This window comes from Pagrus pagrus, assembly GCF_965226575.1.
Source record: "Pagrus pagrus genome assembly, chromosome: 2".
Taxonomy (NCBI): Eukaryota; Metazoa; Chordata; class Actinopteri; order Spariformes; family Sparidae; genus Pagrus; species Pagrus pagrus.
The window spans coordinates 24,818,633-24,833,991 of NC_140186.1; the positions used below are offsets into that span (position 1 = coordinate 24,818,633).

At 41.3% G+C, this 15,359-nt stretch overlaps 1 protein-coding gene across 1 annotated transcript in view; it reads left to right on the top strand.

Annotated features, from left to right (window-relative positions):
- The window catches only part of pkd1a (polycystic kidney disease 1a), a 73,094-nt gene that overhangs the window by 23,129 nt on the left and 34,606 nt on the right, over positions 1-15,359 (top strand). The window contains exons 5-16 of the mRNA XM_084383694.1: positions 1-13; positions 395-645; positions 1,056-1,316; positions 1,425-1,605; positions 4,170-4,341; positions 6,185-6,402; positions 10,228-10,349; positions 10,454-10,604; positions 11,600-11,862; positions 12,174-12,554; positions 13,538-14,020; positions 14,102-14,233. The exon at positions 1-13 is cut by the window's left edge and continues 151 nt beyond it. Of these exons, the coding sequence (XP_084239820.1) occupies positions 1-13; positions 395-645; positions 1,056-1,316; positions 1,425-1,605; positions 4,170-4,341; positions 6,185-6,402; positions 10,228-10,349; positions 10,454-10,604; positions 11,600-11,862; positions 12,174-12,554; positions 13,538-14,020; positions 14,102-14,233 (2,628 nt within the window). The remainder of the gene's footprint in view (positions 14-394; positions 646-1,055; positions 1,317-1,424; positions 1,606-4,169; positions 4,342-6,184; positions 6,403-10,227; positions 10,350-10,453; positions 10,605-11,599; positions 11,863-12,173; positions 12,555-13,537; positions 14,021-14,101; positions 14,234-15,359) is intronic.

Here is a 15,359-nt window from a genome sequence, read left to right on the forward strand (position 1 = left end):
CTGCTCACCTGTGGTACGAAACAAATACACTTGCACTTGTCACAAAAATGACAGATCGCAAAATGCTTTTTAACAATCTCATTAATTTTCTTTCTGCCTTATTTGTATTCATTTGCCTGAGAGAAGGAGTGTTTGAGGGACTTAAATCAAGTCTCTATGGCAAGCTACACTCGGGGAAAGAAAGTCCTTGACGATTACAGGCATTTCTAATAAATGTTACTTTGTTATGACATCACATCAGATTCTGACATCACACACACTGCTCATCAGTTGACCTCTTTTGATCCGTTCTGCTGGTTTGGACAGAAAAGGTCTGATGCTGATTAAAATGAGATTTGAGACTAAATATATTTATGCGCTGTGTTGACTGAGTGAAACTTTCTCTCTTCTACAGGTCTGAACTATGCGGCTTGTCTTGAGGACAGCAGCAGTGGAGGAGGGGGACGGAGTGAGCTTGTTATTTTCTCTTCCTCCACACCCGGAAACTTCACGCGTGAACAGTGTAACAGTGTGTGTTTTGCTGCATCACACCGCTACGGGGGCTTGGGGAAGAGGCACGAGTGTCTCTGCAGCACACTGGCAGAGCCCAACTTCATCAGCGAATCTCAGTGTTCTGCGGCCTGTACAAACCCCCACGTTATGGAGGTATGTGGCACACACTGGTCCCAGATAGCTTAGTGTCGCTTCCTTTCCTTGCTTTGTTTCTCTCTTGTAAACACAACATTCAGGATTTCCTCGAAACCTTCCGATAACGTATCAACAACTTCCCTCTGTGGCTTGAATGACTTCCCTGCATCCTCAGATTCAGTGTTCTGCAGAATCACTGTACAGAGCAAATCAAGAGAAGTCATCCAAGACTCCAACTGAAAATCAAGATTTGTTTATTTTAAATCAGCTTGGTTCATAAGTTTCATTAAAACCAAGTTTTTATTTAAAACCATAAAAATAATAGTAAAACCACAAATGTCTAAACAATCATCAACAAGGGAAGTTTTATTTATCTTTAAAATTCTTGCGCATATTAACACTAAAACCTCCTCTTTCTCTATGCACAGAAATGTGGGTGGACTCAGACTCAGTATGTGTTCGCGGTGGACTTCTCTGTCTCACTGAAGCCTCTCCCACTGCAAAGTGTTCACGACAGCATCAGTTTCTCCGCCGCCTCCTCTGTCACTCCGGTGACACTGTCCTGGGAGTTTGGTGACCATTCATCTCGGGTCAACACTACAGGAACAGGGGTCACCGCAGCAACTCACAAATATGGACTTCCAGGACGTTATTTGGTCAATTTAATGGCCTGGGCTGGACACAAAGACGTAAGAGAGAAAAAATAGGAAATCATTTTGTACAGGTTAAAAAAAGAACAATTTATTTTTTATACAATTATAAGTGATTTTAATATTTTGCTTCACATTTGCGTTCAGGTTCAGGTCTCTGCACGCGGAGAAGTGACAGTGACACTTCCTCCTAAACTGGAGCTGCGCTGTCCATCTCTTGCCGTGGCCAATAAGAGCCTAGAGTTGACACTTGTCAGCTGGGGTGCTGTTGGCGTGGATGTAGACTGGAAGATTACAAAGGATGGCGATGGGGTCCAAGTCGCCAAAGGTAAGATAATACACAAGCTCTGAGCAGCTAATGTTACTTAGCTGATCGATGGTCAATAAACTTATCAGCACAGAAATGGTGTTTGACTCTAAACTAGTCACGTTAATCCAAATGCATTAGTTTGGCTCTCCTGCTGCTATAAATCTGCACAGTAGCTTTGTGACTCTCTGTGGGCTTTACCTGGAAAACTAACAGGGTGAATGTCTCATAAACAACACTCATGTGGCCCATCCATCATTGGGGATGATGGCAGATTGTAAGTTAATTGTTTTTCATGTGAATTACTGCTTCTTAATTAGCACTTAATTAGCTGTGATAAATCATCAGCATTATATTATGAAAGGTAATATAATTTCCAAAGCGCAGCAATAAATACAGGATTTGACTTTTTTTTAAGCCTGCAGTAATGGATTTTAAAAGGCCACTTAGGGCATCTGAAATGAGTTGTGAACACGATACTGACATATCATCACATTTTAAAGGTTCAGTATGTAGGTTTTAGTGGCATCTAGCAGTGATTGCAACCAACTGAATACCCCTCCAACCACCCTCCCCTTCCTCTCGAGAGCCGGTGTTTGGTTTGTCTGTTCTGGGCTACTGTAGAAACATTGCACTGCAACATGGCGGACTCCGTGGAGGGTGACCTGCTCCCTCTGTAGATATTAAAGGTTCATTCTTATCTAATGGATGCTGGATGCTAGTTATGAATATTATATTCCATTTCTGCCAATACATCCCTCTAAATCCTACACACTGGACCTTTAAGTTGATAAACAGTTGTTTCCCGCAGTCACGGAGCAACCCTAGCATTCATTTGGAGTTGTGTTGCTGTCCACCTGATGAAAAGAAGCCCAGTAGTCACTCTCATTTAGCGCTGTTTTTTCGCTGTCTCTTCCTACTCCTGACGTAAAACATCTGCCTCTCTCCCTGTTGCATGCTTCACAATGTTCAACTAGCAAGTTGTTAACTTTGGGGTTGCTCAGGAAGCGTACAGCGGTGAGAGTAAACTAACAGTTCATAGTACAGCGCTGTTAGTATCACGTGGTATCTGTGTTTTGTCAGTATCAAGTGTCTCGGTTGTTGCCAGTTTGTGGGAAAAATTGTAAAAATGGCTGATTTCTGCAGACAGTTTGCGCCCAGTATAGCTAAGTGTTAGCTAGCGTTAGCAGCGTTAGCAGCGTTTGCGTTAGCTATGATGCTTGGGGCAGATGATTCGAACAACAGCGGTGTTGTGGCATAAATGTGGTAGAAGGGGGAGATGGAATGACACATTTAGTGTCTGAATGATGTCAATAACACCTTTACATGAAAACTTGGTGGCTGACAAAGTGACTTAACTTAAAAAAAATAAAGGAAACCAATTCACTCGAAATTACTAAATAAAGTAGACTAATATTTTTTTATTTTTGAAGTTAGTTTGTACAACTTAAATGTAATAGTCTTCCTTTACTTGGTCATTCTGAGGTGACCAGTTTCCTGACTTTTCTAAAGTAAAGTCTACTATTAAGATGTATACTGTAGCTAGTCAGAGTAGAGGGACCCATCAGTCGTACCTGGTGTATGAAAGCAGTCATACATTAACTGTGCCTCTATCTCCCATTCTCACACCGACACAGGCACACACAGCCACTCTCACACACACACTTAACCTATCTCCCTTCTGCACTCATCAGCCCCTCCTTCACACCCTGTCTCATCTCCCATAACAGTGTGTTAAGATTTCTTCAATCTGTTGACTTTTATAATTTAATATATAACTATTATTTGATCTGTGCACCGGGTTGTTTCTTTGAGATAATGTGGGGCTGGTGTCTACAAAGTGTCTCAGGAGTTTCACTGGAGAACAGACTGTAAATATGAAAGACAAGAAATGTCACAGGGGGTTATTTGAGCCGTCTTAACTAGATAAGATGTGCATTTGTGTCCCTGTGTATCAACGTCTTTTGTGTCTCCTTTCCGGTTCAGTGTTTTTCTCTTTCCCTTTCAAATGCTCACACCTGTAAAAACTGAAAATTAGAGATGCGCTGTGCACTTTCTGCAAGTGACACTAACATCTGATGTGTTCCCACCCGTATTGATTACAATTATGTATTTTTATATTAAGATTTTAGAGGAAATGGAGGTGCAGATAAAAAAAGTCCTAGAAGAAAAGGTCATGTTAATGTTTTTCTGGTATTCATTCACAAAGTGAATCATTAATGTGGGTTCCTTTTTTGTGCCCTTTTCCTGTAATTCTCTCCTGTTTGTTTTGTTCACCAGAGCTCCTTTATTGTTGATATATCTTTGAATGTGACAGTAAGTTGTGTAACTGTCTAATATAAAAACTCCTGTTAGTACCGGATTTGTTAATACCTGTGATTTGTAATGGTCTTTAAGCTTTCTTTTGTTTAATACCTACGTACCCATGAACACACAAGTGTATTCTGACTTTTGCCACAAAAAGTATTTTTTCATCTAGAAGTCAAGTCTTTTTGAAAAGATTTTTTTTTTTTTTAATGATTTCATCTTTCCATGATGTTGCAAGTACAACTTCAAACGATGCAAACGTTTCTGTCCTCTGCCAGCCTCCCCTCACTGTCCAAAGGATGGGGTGCCCCACGCCTCGTGCTGTTTCCAGATCATTCCAGGGGAGTTGAGCTGGACAGATGCTCGAGATCAGTGTTCAGACCGCGGTGGGGATCTGGCAATAGTCAGGAGTGACGTGCTTAGGGAACTGCTGGCACAAAAAGTCACACAGTGAGTATTTCTGTCTGTATGAGGTGCCTGTCTTTAGTTTTGGATGTATGTTCTCTGTCAGTTTTCCTCAAACTCCGACAGAAAAAATAAAATAAATATTTCCTTCAAATACTATTGATGACTGTTTGCTGTCAATACATATGTATATATACATAAATACATAGATGTCAGTATTTATGCAGTATCTGTAGAAGAGACCAGGCTCTGCAGAAACAGACGATCTGTCAGCTCTGTGTCAAAGTGCTTCATCCTGTTTGCCTGACAAACTTAATAGTTCTCACCATGTTTGCAGCAGTGACAGCCAAAGAAACACTGTGACAGACATCAAATACTCAAAACAGATGTTGAACTTTCAATTACTGACAATCACAAAGAACATTGTTTGGATGCGGGTATGAAAAGTGTTGTTTTTTTTAGGCTCTTTTGACCGAATGTGACTCCTTGTGTGTGTGTGTGTATGTGTGTTGGTCTGACATGAGGCTGTTTCTGAGGGCAGAACTTTTCATTTCATTATTTACTTTTTTTTTAACTTCATGGCTTGAACCTTACCACACTGATTATTTTCTCTGGTTTATTTTTTGTTCATTTTTTTGTCATCTATTCATGTATTTCTGTTTTTCATTCATTCTCTGACTGCATGATATTGCTGTTTTGTCCAACATAATGTAGCATGTGTTCAGACGTGAACAGGTCCTGATGTCACGGTAACAGTCTCTTTCCATGAGAAACAGTGATGCATCTTTACCGTATGAACTCTGTGTCATGGTGATGGCTTTGTTACGATGAAAAAGTCCTTGTGCTGATTTGAAAACCACCAGTGTTTGGTGTTTAGGTCGGAGAGGGTCGCAAAAAACACATCTGTAAAAGCACAGCTGCATTGTAACTTTAACACCCTGGGAGGAGGAGTTCATGGTGTGTGTGTGTGTGTGTGTGTGTGTGTGTGTGTGTGTGTGTGTGTGTGTGTGTGTGTGTGTGTGTGTGTGTGTGTGTGTGTGTGTGTGTGTGTGTGTGTGTGTGAATCTAAGGGTAGAGGCCCTGCCCTCTTAGACTGAAGAAAAAGCGTGCTGCAGATGAAGCCTGACCCTCTGCTCTCCTCCTCCACTCATGTGTTCCTCCGCCCCCTCGCTTATATAAGGACCACTTTTTTCGTCTTCTTTTTTTTTTTATCAGTCCTTGTTTTTTGCCTCAAAGACCCTTTTTTTCTTGTTCCCTCTCTGCTTGTATGTTTTAACCCCCGTCACTATTACAGATGCAAGCACACTGCCAGTGTAGAAAAAGTCTGACCACGTCACAGTGAGTCACACACTTGCTTTTTTTTTGGAGATAAGACAATTATTTCCCAGTTGACAGAAAGAAAAAGTATAGAGGGGGTAAAATAAGCAGTCCATTAGTGGACTCATGGGGTGAAAATCCAATTTATCAGTCGTAATCACAGTGGCATATGAAATATCTGACATCCCCTTTTTGACATCCTATTGGGATTCAATTAAAGCTGAAGGCAAGATGACACATAATTTGCAGACTTCGATGTGTCTTTGTTGGGACCCACATTGATTCAAGACTTGATGTTTTTTGAGGTTCGTGTGATGAGTTGTTTTCTGACTGCTTCCACATTCACAAGGGCATCTATGAAAAAGATAATTGTCAGTCTTGACATCGTTCACTCTTCGGCTACACATGTGTTTGTTGTATTATTCTTGTTTTTGCTAATATTTGTGCGAGTGTGTGTTTCTGTGTACGTTTCAAGTGACAGAGCCAATTTTCCAGCTGTCAGCAGCTACTCAACTAAATGTCAAGCAGGTGTTGTGTTAATCTGTGTCGTACGTGTCTGTTCCCACCGTAGGGAGCGAGGTGTGTGGCTGGGCTTGAGTGATGTCGGCATCCCTGGCAAGCTGCGCTGGGTGAACGGCTCGGAGGCACTGGAGGGCGAGGAGGGATCGTCGCCACGGTTCCCCCCGATCTCCCCCGGAAACGTGTGCGTGTCACTCGATCAGCGCGGCCACACCAGTTCACACCCATGCAACGCCAAGAGGGCCTATGTCTGCCAATACAGCCCCCAAGGTAGGTTCACACACACAAAATGACACATGCACATGAAAATGCGGAGCAGTTGAAATGCCTAGAAACCCGTAATCTGTGGAAGAAAATGAAAACAAGACACAGTCTTGATGTAAATGTAATTTCCACAAATCCCTCTGTGCCTCAGTTGTTTGGGCAAAGAGCAGAGAATTTCAACCTTCTTCACTATCAATTTTATGTAAATTAAGTTGCAGCACAAACAAGCTTAGAAAGGAAAAGCAAACAGCCTCCTTCATAACTAATCACAGGCACTAGATTGGCTCCCTGAAGCACAGAGCATTAATACAAATTGCTCCATATTTGAGCATCATCCAGAGTCGTCATTTCCAGCATTTTAGTAGCAGCAGAATATTTCATGTCTTAATATATCATCATCTCCACGTAATGTTGCTGATTTCTTTCTGCTAAAGGGTCACATGTTCAGACTAGGTGGACAGGGGGAAATGGAAAGAATTGTGCATGATAAATACAGGTAATAATAAATAATTACATGTATTCCCATTCGTCATAATTTACTCCAGTTTTAAAGGAAAACTTCACATTTTATAAATGTCCAAAGGCTCCTAAACTGTGAAAGCCGTAGAAAATAAGCACACTTCATGAAATCGTAGGCTACAAGTGAAGCACGTGTGATTGCTTCAGCAAAATTGCTGCCATTTTGAATGTCCAAATGCATGCATACCACATCTAGGTGTTCAGTGGCTAGTGTGGCGGGGGTGAGTGTAATCAAAAGAGATGGGCGCAATCACCTTCAAATAAGTGTTGCTGAATGTAGACGAAATAACAACAATAACAGATTTATACTGAACTTTAGTAAAGCCTTAAAGTTGTTTTAAACTGGTCTTTTATTGTGACCAGCCTAAGACACAGCTGTGTAGTAATCAACCTGTTTGAAGAGTATCTTGATACGCCACACCTGCCAGGTGCATAATTATATATTTCAACTCATGAAAAATGGGAGCAAAAACAAAAGTGTTTGCCTTTATATTTCTATTCAGCGCATAAAGCCTTCTTTTTTTTTTTTTAGAACTTAATTTTTATTTATTTTGACAACACGACATATTCATTTCCCTTTATGTACATTTTTTTTTTTTTAAAGCAGCGCAACAAAACAACAAATAAAACATAAAATCAATTACACACATCCAAAGTGAGAGAAAGACAAAAAAAAAAAAAAGTAGAGGAAGATAAATTATGGAATATAATGCAAAGAATGGCAATATAGTTAATAATAATTTAAAGGAATTCATAAATAAAATAAATAAATAAATAAAAGGGAGAGAAATCCACTCGTATCAAATTACATGATGTGATGGTGATGTGTGATGTGTGTACTTGATCAAGGGTCTAATGCTACAAACTTATTGTATTAACAGAGCTATGACAGGTTTCCATCGTTTAATAAAAATAGGTTTTTGAAGTCTTAATGAATATGTAATTTGCTCCATCTGGTAAATGTCCCATATTTTCTGGATCCATACATTGTAGGTAGGAGGATCTGGCTTTAACCACCTGATGGTTATGCATTTTAATGCTGCTGTGAGCAAAATGTTTAAGAGATATTTCACATCCCTTCCTTCTATACCCTCAGGAATTGCTCCCAATAATGTTATTATAGGGGTGTGTGGAATATCCCGCTTGAAAACCATCAAAAACATCAAAAGCATCAAAAACATCCTTCCAGAATAGGCTCAATTTGGGACACAGCCAGAATATATGGGTGTGATTGGCATTCTCAGTGCCGCAATTCCTCCAACATGAGCTACCATTTGCTGGTCCCATCTTAGATGTTATTGCTGGTGTTCTGAAGAACCTGGTTACTACTTTCCACTTAAATTCCTTCCATGTGTTCGAGTTTGTGGCAAGGTGTGTTTCAGTACATATCTCCTTCCAACTGTCGAGTGATATGTTTTTGTTCATCTCCGCCTCCCATCTCAGTCTTATATGTTCAGAGTTATATACATTTGTTAATAAGAATATATTTTATAATTTACTAATTATTTTCTTATCCTCATGACTTATTTGTGAAATGAGAAACTTTTCTATAGGGGTAGGTCTTATAAGTTTTCCCCAGTCTTTGTGTGTCATCAGAAAAGATCTCAGCTGCAGATATCTGAAGAAGTCTGTCCTGGGGAGATCAAATTCATTTTTCAACTGTGCGAAGGTTTTCAAATTGTCATCCTTGACTAGCTGGTGCAGATAGTTTAGGCTATGGTCTGACCACTTCCTAAAACCAGAATCTAAATTATTAGGAGTGAAGGTCTTCATAAGTCCAATGTTTGTTAATGATGAGAGTATCTTTGGCAACCCAAAGGCTGACCGTATTTTATTCCAGATTTTTAAAGTGGTTTTGGTCCAGTCCGCCATTTCTTTTGTAGGAGTGTCTAAAAAGGCTAAGTTTTCCAGATGCTCTGGGCACATACTTTTCTCAATATTAAGCCATCGTGTAGAGGTATCATTCTGAATCCATACTATAAGTGGCTTCATCTGTGCAGCCCAGAAATAATATCTTAAGTTTGGAAGTTTGAGACCTCCATCTGATTTCGGTGACTGTAGAGTTTTAAGTCTAATTCTGGGGCGTTTTTTTTGCCATATAAATTTTGATATCATTTTGTCAAGGTCATCAAGGGTTCTTTTAGGAATTTCCACTGGTAGCATCTGAAATAAATACAATAGTCTAGGCAAGACGTTCATACGGATACTTTCCACACGACCCAGTAGGGAGAGCGGAAGTGAGGACCATCGTTCTAAGTCATTGCTAATGTGCCGAATTATTTTATTGTAATTGACATCATACAAATTGTGCAGGGATTGGGGTATATAAATACCAAGGTATTTAATGCCTTCTCTAGGCCACTTAAAACCACTTTGTAACTTAACATTTTCTGAAACAAGACCGTTCACATCCACAGCCTCTGTTTTGTCTACATTAACTTTATATCCAGAGTAGTACCCATACCTAGAGATGAGCTCCTTAAGATATGGTATAGTGGATATGGGTTCTCTTAAATACAGTAAGACATCATCTGCATAGAGTGATATTTTGTGTTCTTCTCTATTTATTATAATCCCTTTTATGTTATTATCATCTCTAATGAGCTGGGCTAGTGGCTCAATGCTAATAGCAAATAGCAAGGGTGATAAAGAGCAGCCCTGTCTGCGCATAAAGCCTTCTGATTTAGTTATTTCAATGGTATGAAGAAAAGCATGTTCTGCAGTAATCATCAGGCATCAGTCTCATAAAGTAACACATAACGTAACACTTCACTTGGTGCAGTTGGAGCTCAAGCAGGAGTCAGCCTGGATTGATAGAGCGTGCACCAGAGGAAGGGTGTTAATGAGGCTGGATTCCTCTGCAGAAATGTATGACAGATAACAGACTTCACAGAAACTGGCACAGACCAAAACGGCCTGAAAAACTGAGACGAAATTCAGCATCGCAGTGTGAAATTGAGCATATACAGTATGTGTGTTTGGCTGCAGATTGTGTGTGTGTGTGTGTGTGTGTGTGTGTGTGTGTGAATGTATGTCTGACTGTCTAATTGTTTCTTTCTTTTTTTTGATTCTGTATCTGTGTTTGTGCCACTTTGCATACATTACACAAAAGTTCCAGCTTTACTCTGTTTAACAGTAGTTGTGTTTGCTCTGTGTCCTCAGAGGTTTGCTCTCTCTCACCTCCTAATCTCTTTATAACAGTGCAGACTGCAGTTGCCCCATCATTTTCTTGTGAACTGCCTCCACTACCTCTCTCCTCTTTCCTCCCTCATCTATTGCCACCTTGACTTTATTCAGTTTCTCCCTCTACAGTGCGTGTTCCAGATGCAGGGATCTACACGGTGGGCCTGGCTGTGTTTCCTTCCCATAATCACTTGCACCGTGCCCAATCAGCTCCGCTCTCTTCTCCACAACCTCCCAGCCGTGGCATAGAGGTGAGGAAGATATCTCAGCTTATTTGAAACGTACCATACCGTTCTCCTCAAACCTTATTCATCAAACTGTATGTATCTGTATTTTTCACTTTTTTCCTACTCAGGTGCTGTTGTTCCCAGCTCTGAGTTTTGTTCAGGCTGGTCGTCTTTCCTCCCTTGAGTTTATCGCTCAGGACCTCAGCTCACAAATCAACGTCCGATTTCAGACCTACAGACCTCACTGTCATTATCCTGGCCTGCACCTGCTGCTCCCCAGTGAGTCAAACACCCTCACTCACACACACTACCACAGTCCAAACCATCTGCACTTTCCTGGTGAGCATCAGCAGGTGTTAAAAAAATCTATAAGCCACCTGCGTCCACACCTCCAGTTCGACAAAAACATACACACACACACATTGACCAGACTTGTCTGAAGTTGTTAGGTAGGTGAACATGAAAGAAAAGTTTGAATTGAGAGACAAAGTAGGGCGAAACAGAAGAGAGAGGAAACAAGAGCGATCAAGGTCACCTCCCCTCTGAGCGCTTCCTGTCCTCGTCCAGACACATGACATGTAACTACAACACAAGAAAGCATCATGTGCGGAAGACACAAGTAACTCAAATGCTTTCTGTGTTGTTTTGAACTCGTCCGCTGAGACATAGCAGCAGAGCTGTGCAATAGACAGAGGTGCAGAGAGCGGATGCACAGAAGTGATGTGAGAAACCGAAATCTACAGAGAGGCGAGCAGCTTGTTAAAGATATGAGAGCACGTTTTCTGTGAAGCAGAGACACTGTTGAGATAATGAGACAATGCCAATATGCAATTAGGAGCACATGGAGACAGCAAGTTTGCACCACCCTACTCAAAGCACGCTAAATAATGTTCCCTCTTCAAACACATTTACACACATATTTTACATTCCCATTCTACAAGTCCTCACTTTTTGGCTTATTTTTTAGAGAATACAAGGATGGATTTATTTCTTTTATCTGCAGTTTTGCTCCATTATGCTCGTCAGATGATAAGACTCAAAACCACGATTCAGATCGTATGTTAATGTTGTTTGTGTTGTCTTTTTGTTCTTTTTCCTTAAAGCGTGGAGATTTATATTGTTTTGACAGTCAGCCAAATTAAGGTTATAGCTAATGTTGGTATGGTGGGAGGGGTGTGCAGTAAAATGGAATTTGAAAATATTGTTTTTTGTAATATGTCCAAACTTTAATTGAAATAATCAGTGAATAAAACTAGTTACATCCTGTGTTTCAGGTTGTGGAGGTCCATCCTGTTCTCCGGTGGCTGTTTGTGTCCACAGTGACACCAGCAGCAGCGATCCACCCTCTTGCCCCGAACTAAAGCAGTGGTGTCCCTTCCAGCAGCAGTGTCTGCCCCTCTCTAGTCCCTGCCAGCCCTCTTCCTGCCCCAACTGCACCCAGGCTCACCATCTGCCCCCTGGGGCGCTAAGGCCACGATATGCCCTCCAGAATGAGGTGGTCTTCACTCTACCAGCAGGACCTGCTGCACATGTGCTGGTGAGAGGATATACTTTTAACTCCAATGTTATTTAGTCAGGAAGAGAGTTTTTTAAGTGTTAAACCCAGAGCAAAGTGTTGATGACTGCCAGCTTTAATCTGAGGCTGCCTGGATGATCAGTCAAGGGATTGCAGTTGTTGTACGTGGCCTGTCGTTTCACTGCAACAAAGTAGACGGATTAAAATTCAATTTGAGAATGAAGACACTTCTTATATTCAGAAAAAGTTTGTGACATAGAGTGTTATTGTCTGTCTGACATTGATCTGTACTTGCCTTTAACCTACATTCTCTGGATCCCCGTTTCTCCCAGGTGCAAGAACAACTGGAGGACCTCCTGGTTTCCCCCGGTGACGTCATCGCCCTGCAGCACGACGCTGGCCCTGCCGCACTTCTCCGCTGCCAATCCACCCCACAGTCACCATGGCGGCAACCCATTTTAGCCCTCAACCAATCGGAGTGGTTTTGGATCAACAGAACCAGACAGTCAACAGAGGCTTCGGCCGACCACGGCGCTGACCTTCTGCCTGACCCAGAGCTCGACGTGAAGGCGCTGGTGGAGGATGGTGAGGGAGGCTGGCTGGAGGAAGTAGTTTGCCCCGTCAGGGTGCTCTACGTGGGACACAGCGAGACTCAGCTGCAGGGAGCACAGCTGTCTGCTGGTCTACCCCAGCCTGGCTCCTACAACCTGATAGTAAGATGTCAAATGTCATATCCCAGCATGCATCTGGCAGATTTCAACATATTTAAATATCTTACAGAGAGTCCTAAATATAAAGACATTTACTGGTATTTTTTACATGTTTTTTTCAATTATGTCTTGTTTATTGATTTTGAACAGTGGTATATAAATACAACAGAACAAACATACAACAAGAAATGCATAGCAGTAAAAAGAAAGAATTAAGCTTTGCATAAGTTCATCTAGGACACAGAAGTCATACGCCCCAGCTGTAATCAGCTGGTAGCCTGCCGATTGGATCATTGTTACCAATCAGTCACCACCAACCACAGCCACTCTCATTATAAGGCGGTCCATGTAAATATGGCGCCCTACTCATTCATATCCCTCCTGCTCAAACGCTGCCACACACTGCTGCTGTTGGCAAGCCTGCCAGCACCACCTCAGCCTCCACATTTCTAGTTTTGAGTCCTATCAGGGCTCAAGGTTAAAAATGTGCATTCACAGTCTCGCCCAGGGCTCTCTCTTGTATACCCTGGGGGTTTTCTTCATGGTGCTCCCTGTTTTGGTTTACCATGCTGCTATTTCAATTCAGGGAGAATCTGAAGAGGAGCCATCAGCGCTAAGCATAACTCTATTTCCATTTGTTGCAATAAATAGTTAATCCTATGACGAGTGTGTCCCTGACTGAAACAAAGAAAATAGTGACACAAAAAGGAGAAGTTGCTCCGTCATATAAAATTGTTTAAAATGTATGACTTATCCAACCCAGATAAATCAAGTCAGACCTGGTGACATTCGTCAAGAGTAACTGTAATAACTATTCTATTAATATCTAATAGCCAATCTTCCCGCTGATGGTCTTCTTTGCTTATGTAGGCCATGTAGAGGGATCAGTAATAAATTAACTGTTGACGTTTTTCATAACCATTTAAAAGTTCCTCCGAACATAGTACATTTAAGTGTTTGCTGATAAATGATATTTTTGTGTGTAGGTGACTTCAGCTGAGCCATCATACCCAGCTTCAGCATCATGCCCGTTGCGCGTGGTGCCTCCTCTGGGCTTGACCATCCTCCACCCTTCTCCTCGGAATGGCACCCTCTACCTGCAGCCCAATGACACCCGGCTGCTGCTCCGTGTCCAGTCTCGATACGAGACGACGGCTTCTTGCCGTGGCGCTAACTGCAGTGTGACCTTCCAGGCCGACTGTCCCCGAGAGTTCTCTGTCAGCCCGACACTCTGTCGGCCTGGACTGAGCACAGGGTCTGGGGTTGAGGTCGCAGAGCCCAGCCTGTATGCAGTGCTGCATCTGAGCCTGGGGACAGAGGAGAGGAGAAGCTCAGTACAGGTGGAGCTCGAGGCTCACAATAATGTGACGGAGGCCAGTCTGACTGTGGTCATCCAGCTGGAAGAGCCGCTCAGAGGTCTGATGGTGCAGCCTCACCCTGCACACAGGGTGCTGATGGAGTCAGTGGTGGTGAGTGGGTGTTTACTTCACTGGTTCACATTGCACTGTACTTGTTTCATATGTATGTTTATATGTTTTTGTGTGTTTTAGAGCTACACAGCATCAGTGCTTGAAGGCACCAATCCCACGTTTAAATGGACAGTGGATGACAAGCCCTACTTCACCTATTACAACACTGTGCTCAATGTCATCTACCAGCACGCTGCCGTCTACAAGCTCACAGTGAGTTTCTGTTGCATCATGTCACATTCATGTCAGAATATCAAGTGTTTAAATTATATGTGACACATTTGTTTTTGATATCCACAAACAAACACGGACAAAATGTCTGCAAGCTATGTCTGATATTTTTTTTATTATAATTTTTATTTTATTATATGAAATGTGTGTATTAATGTGTGTGTGTGTGCGTGTGTGTCAATAATTGTAATATAGTTTCTGTTAATTACATCTGAAAGAAAGATTGTATTGCACATGCAACCTAAAATACGAGTGTATGAGTGAGTTTGAAAGGAATAGGTCGGCACAACACTCCCTGTATTACTATAAAATCACCAAAGTTTTAACCTTTTTTCTTCTTTTTTTTGATCAGGTCTTTTTTTATTTTCCAGATTTATCACAAAAACAAATACAGCTTGACCAAAGGAGAGTTAAATTAAAAGTATTGCATTAAAGTTCCTGTTACCCAGGTTCTGGATCATTAATAAGTATTCAGCCAGACGGTCCGATAGATAAGTTAACAGCTTGTCATACACATAATTAGATCAAAATAACAATAAAGAGAAGCAAGGAGGACAGGGAAATAAATGTGAAAAAAAACATTTAAAAAAAAAGAAGAAACAAACAAAAATGTGCACTTGGGTAACCTCGTTATGCTGGTAGCTGCCGTGCCTTCAACAGATAATATAAATGTTTGCCAAGAAGCAGACTTTCCTTAAACATGATTATTTTGTTCTTGGGGAGTCTGGAACTACAAATAATTTCTATATTGATTATTTAATGTGCTGAGGATTTTGTCAAACAATTGTTGGTATATAAATGTCAGAAAAATGCTTCTACAGTTTCTCATAGTTCATCTTGACGTCTTCACAGTCAACAGTCCGAAGGTTCGATCTATTATCATCAGAAAACCAGAAAAACATTTATATGTAAGGCAGTTGGAGCCAGTACATTTTTACCATTCTGACTTAAAAACCAATTTCTGAATAATCTCCTAGAGACCTTCAGAGGTCACGTCATTTGTTTGGTGATATTATGATTGTTTGCACCACATAATGTTGTGTCACAATTAAAGCTTACGTACTGTATATGCGATACAAGACTTGAACTTCCTACCAGCTGTCTTCAA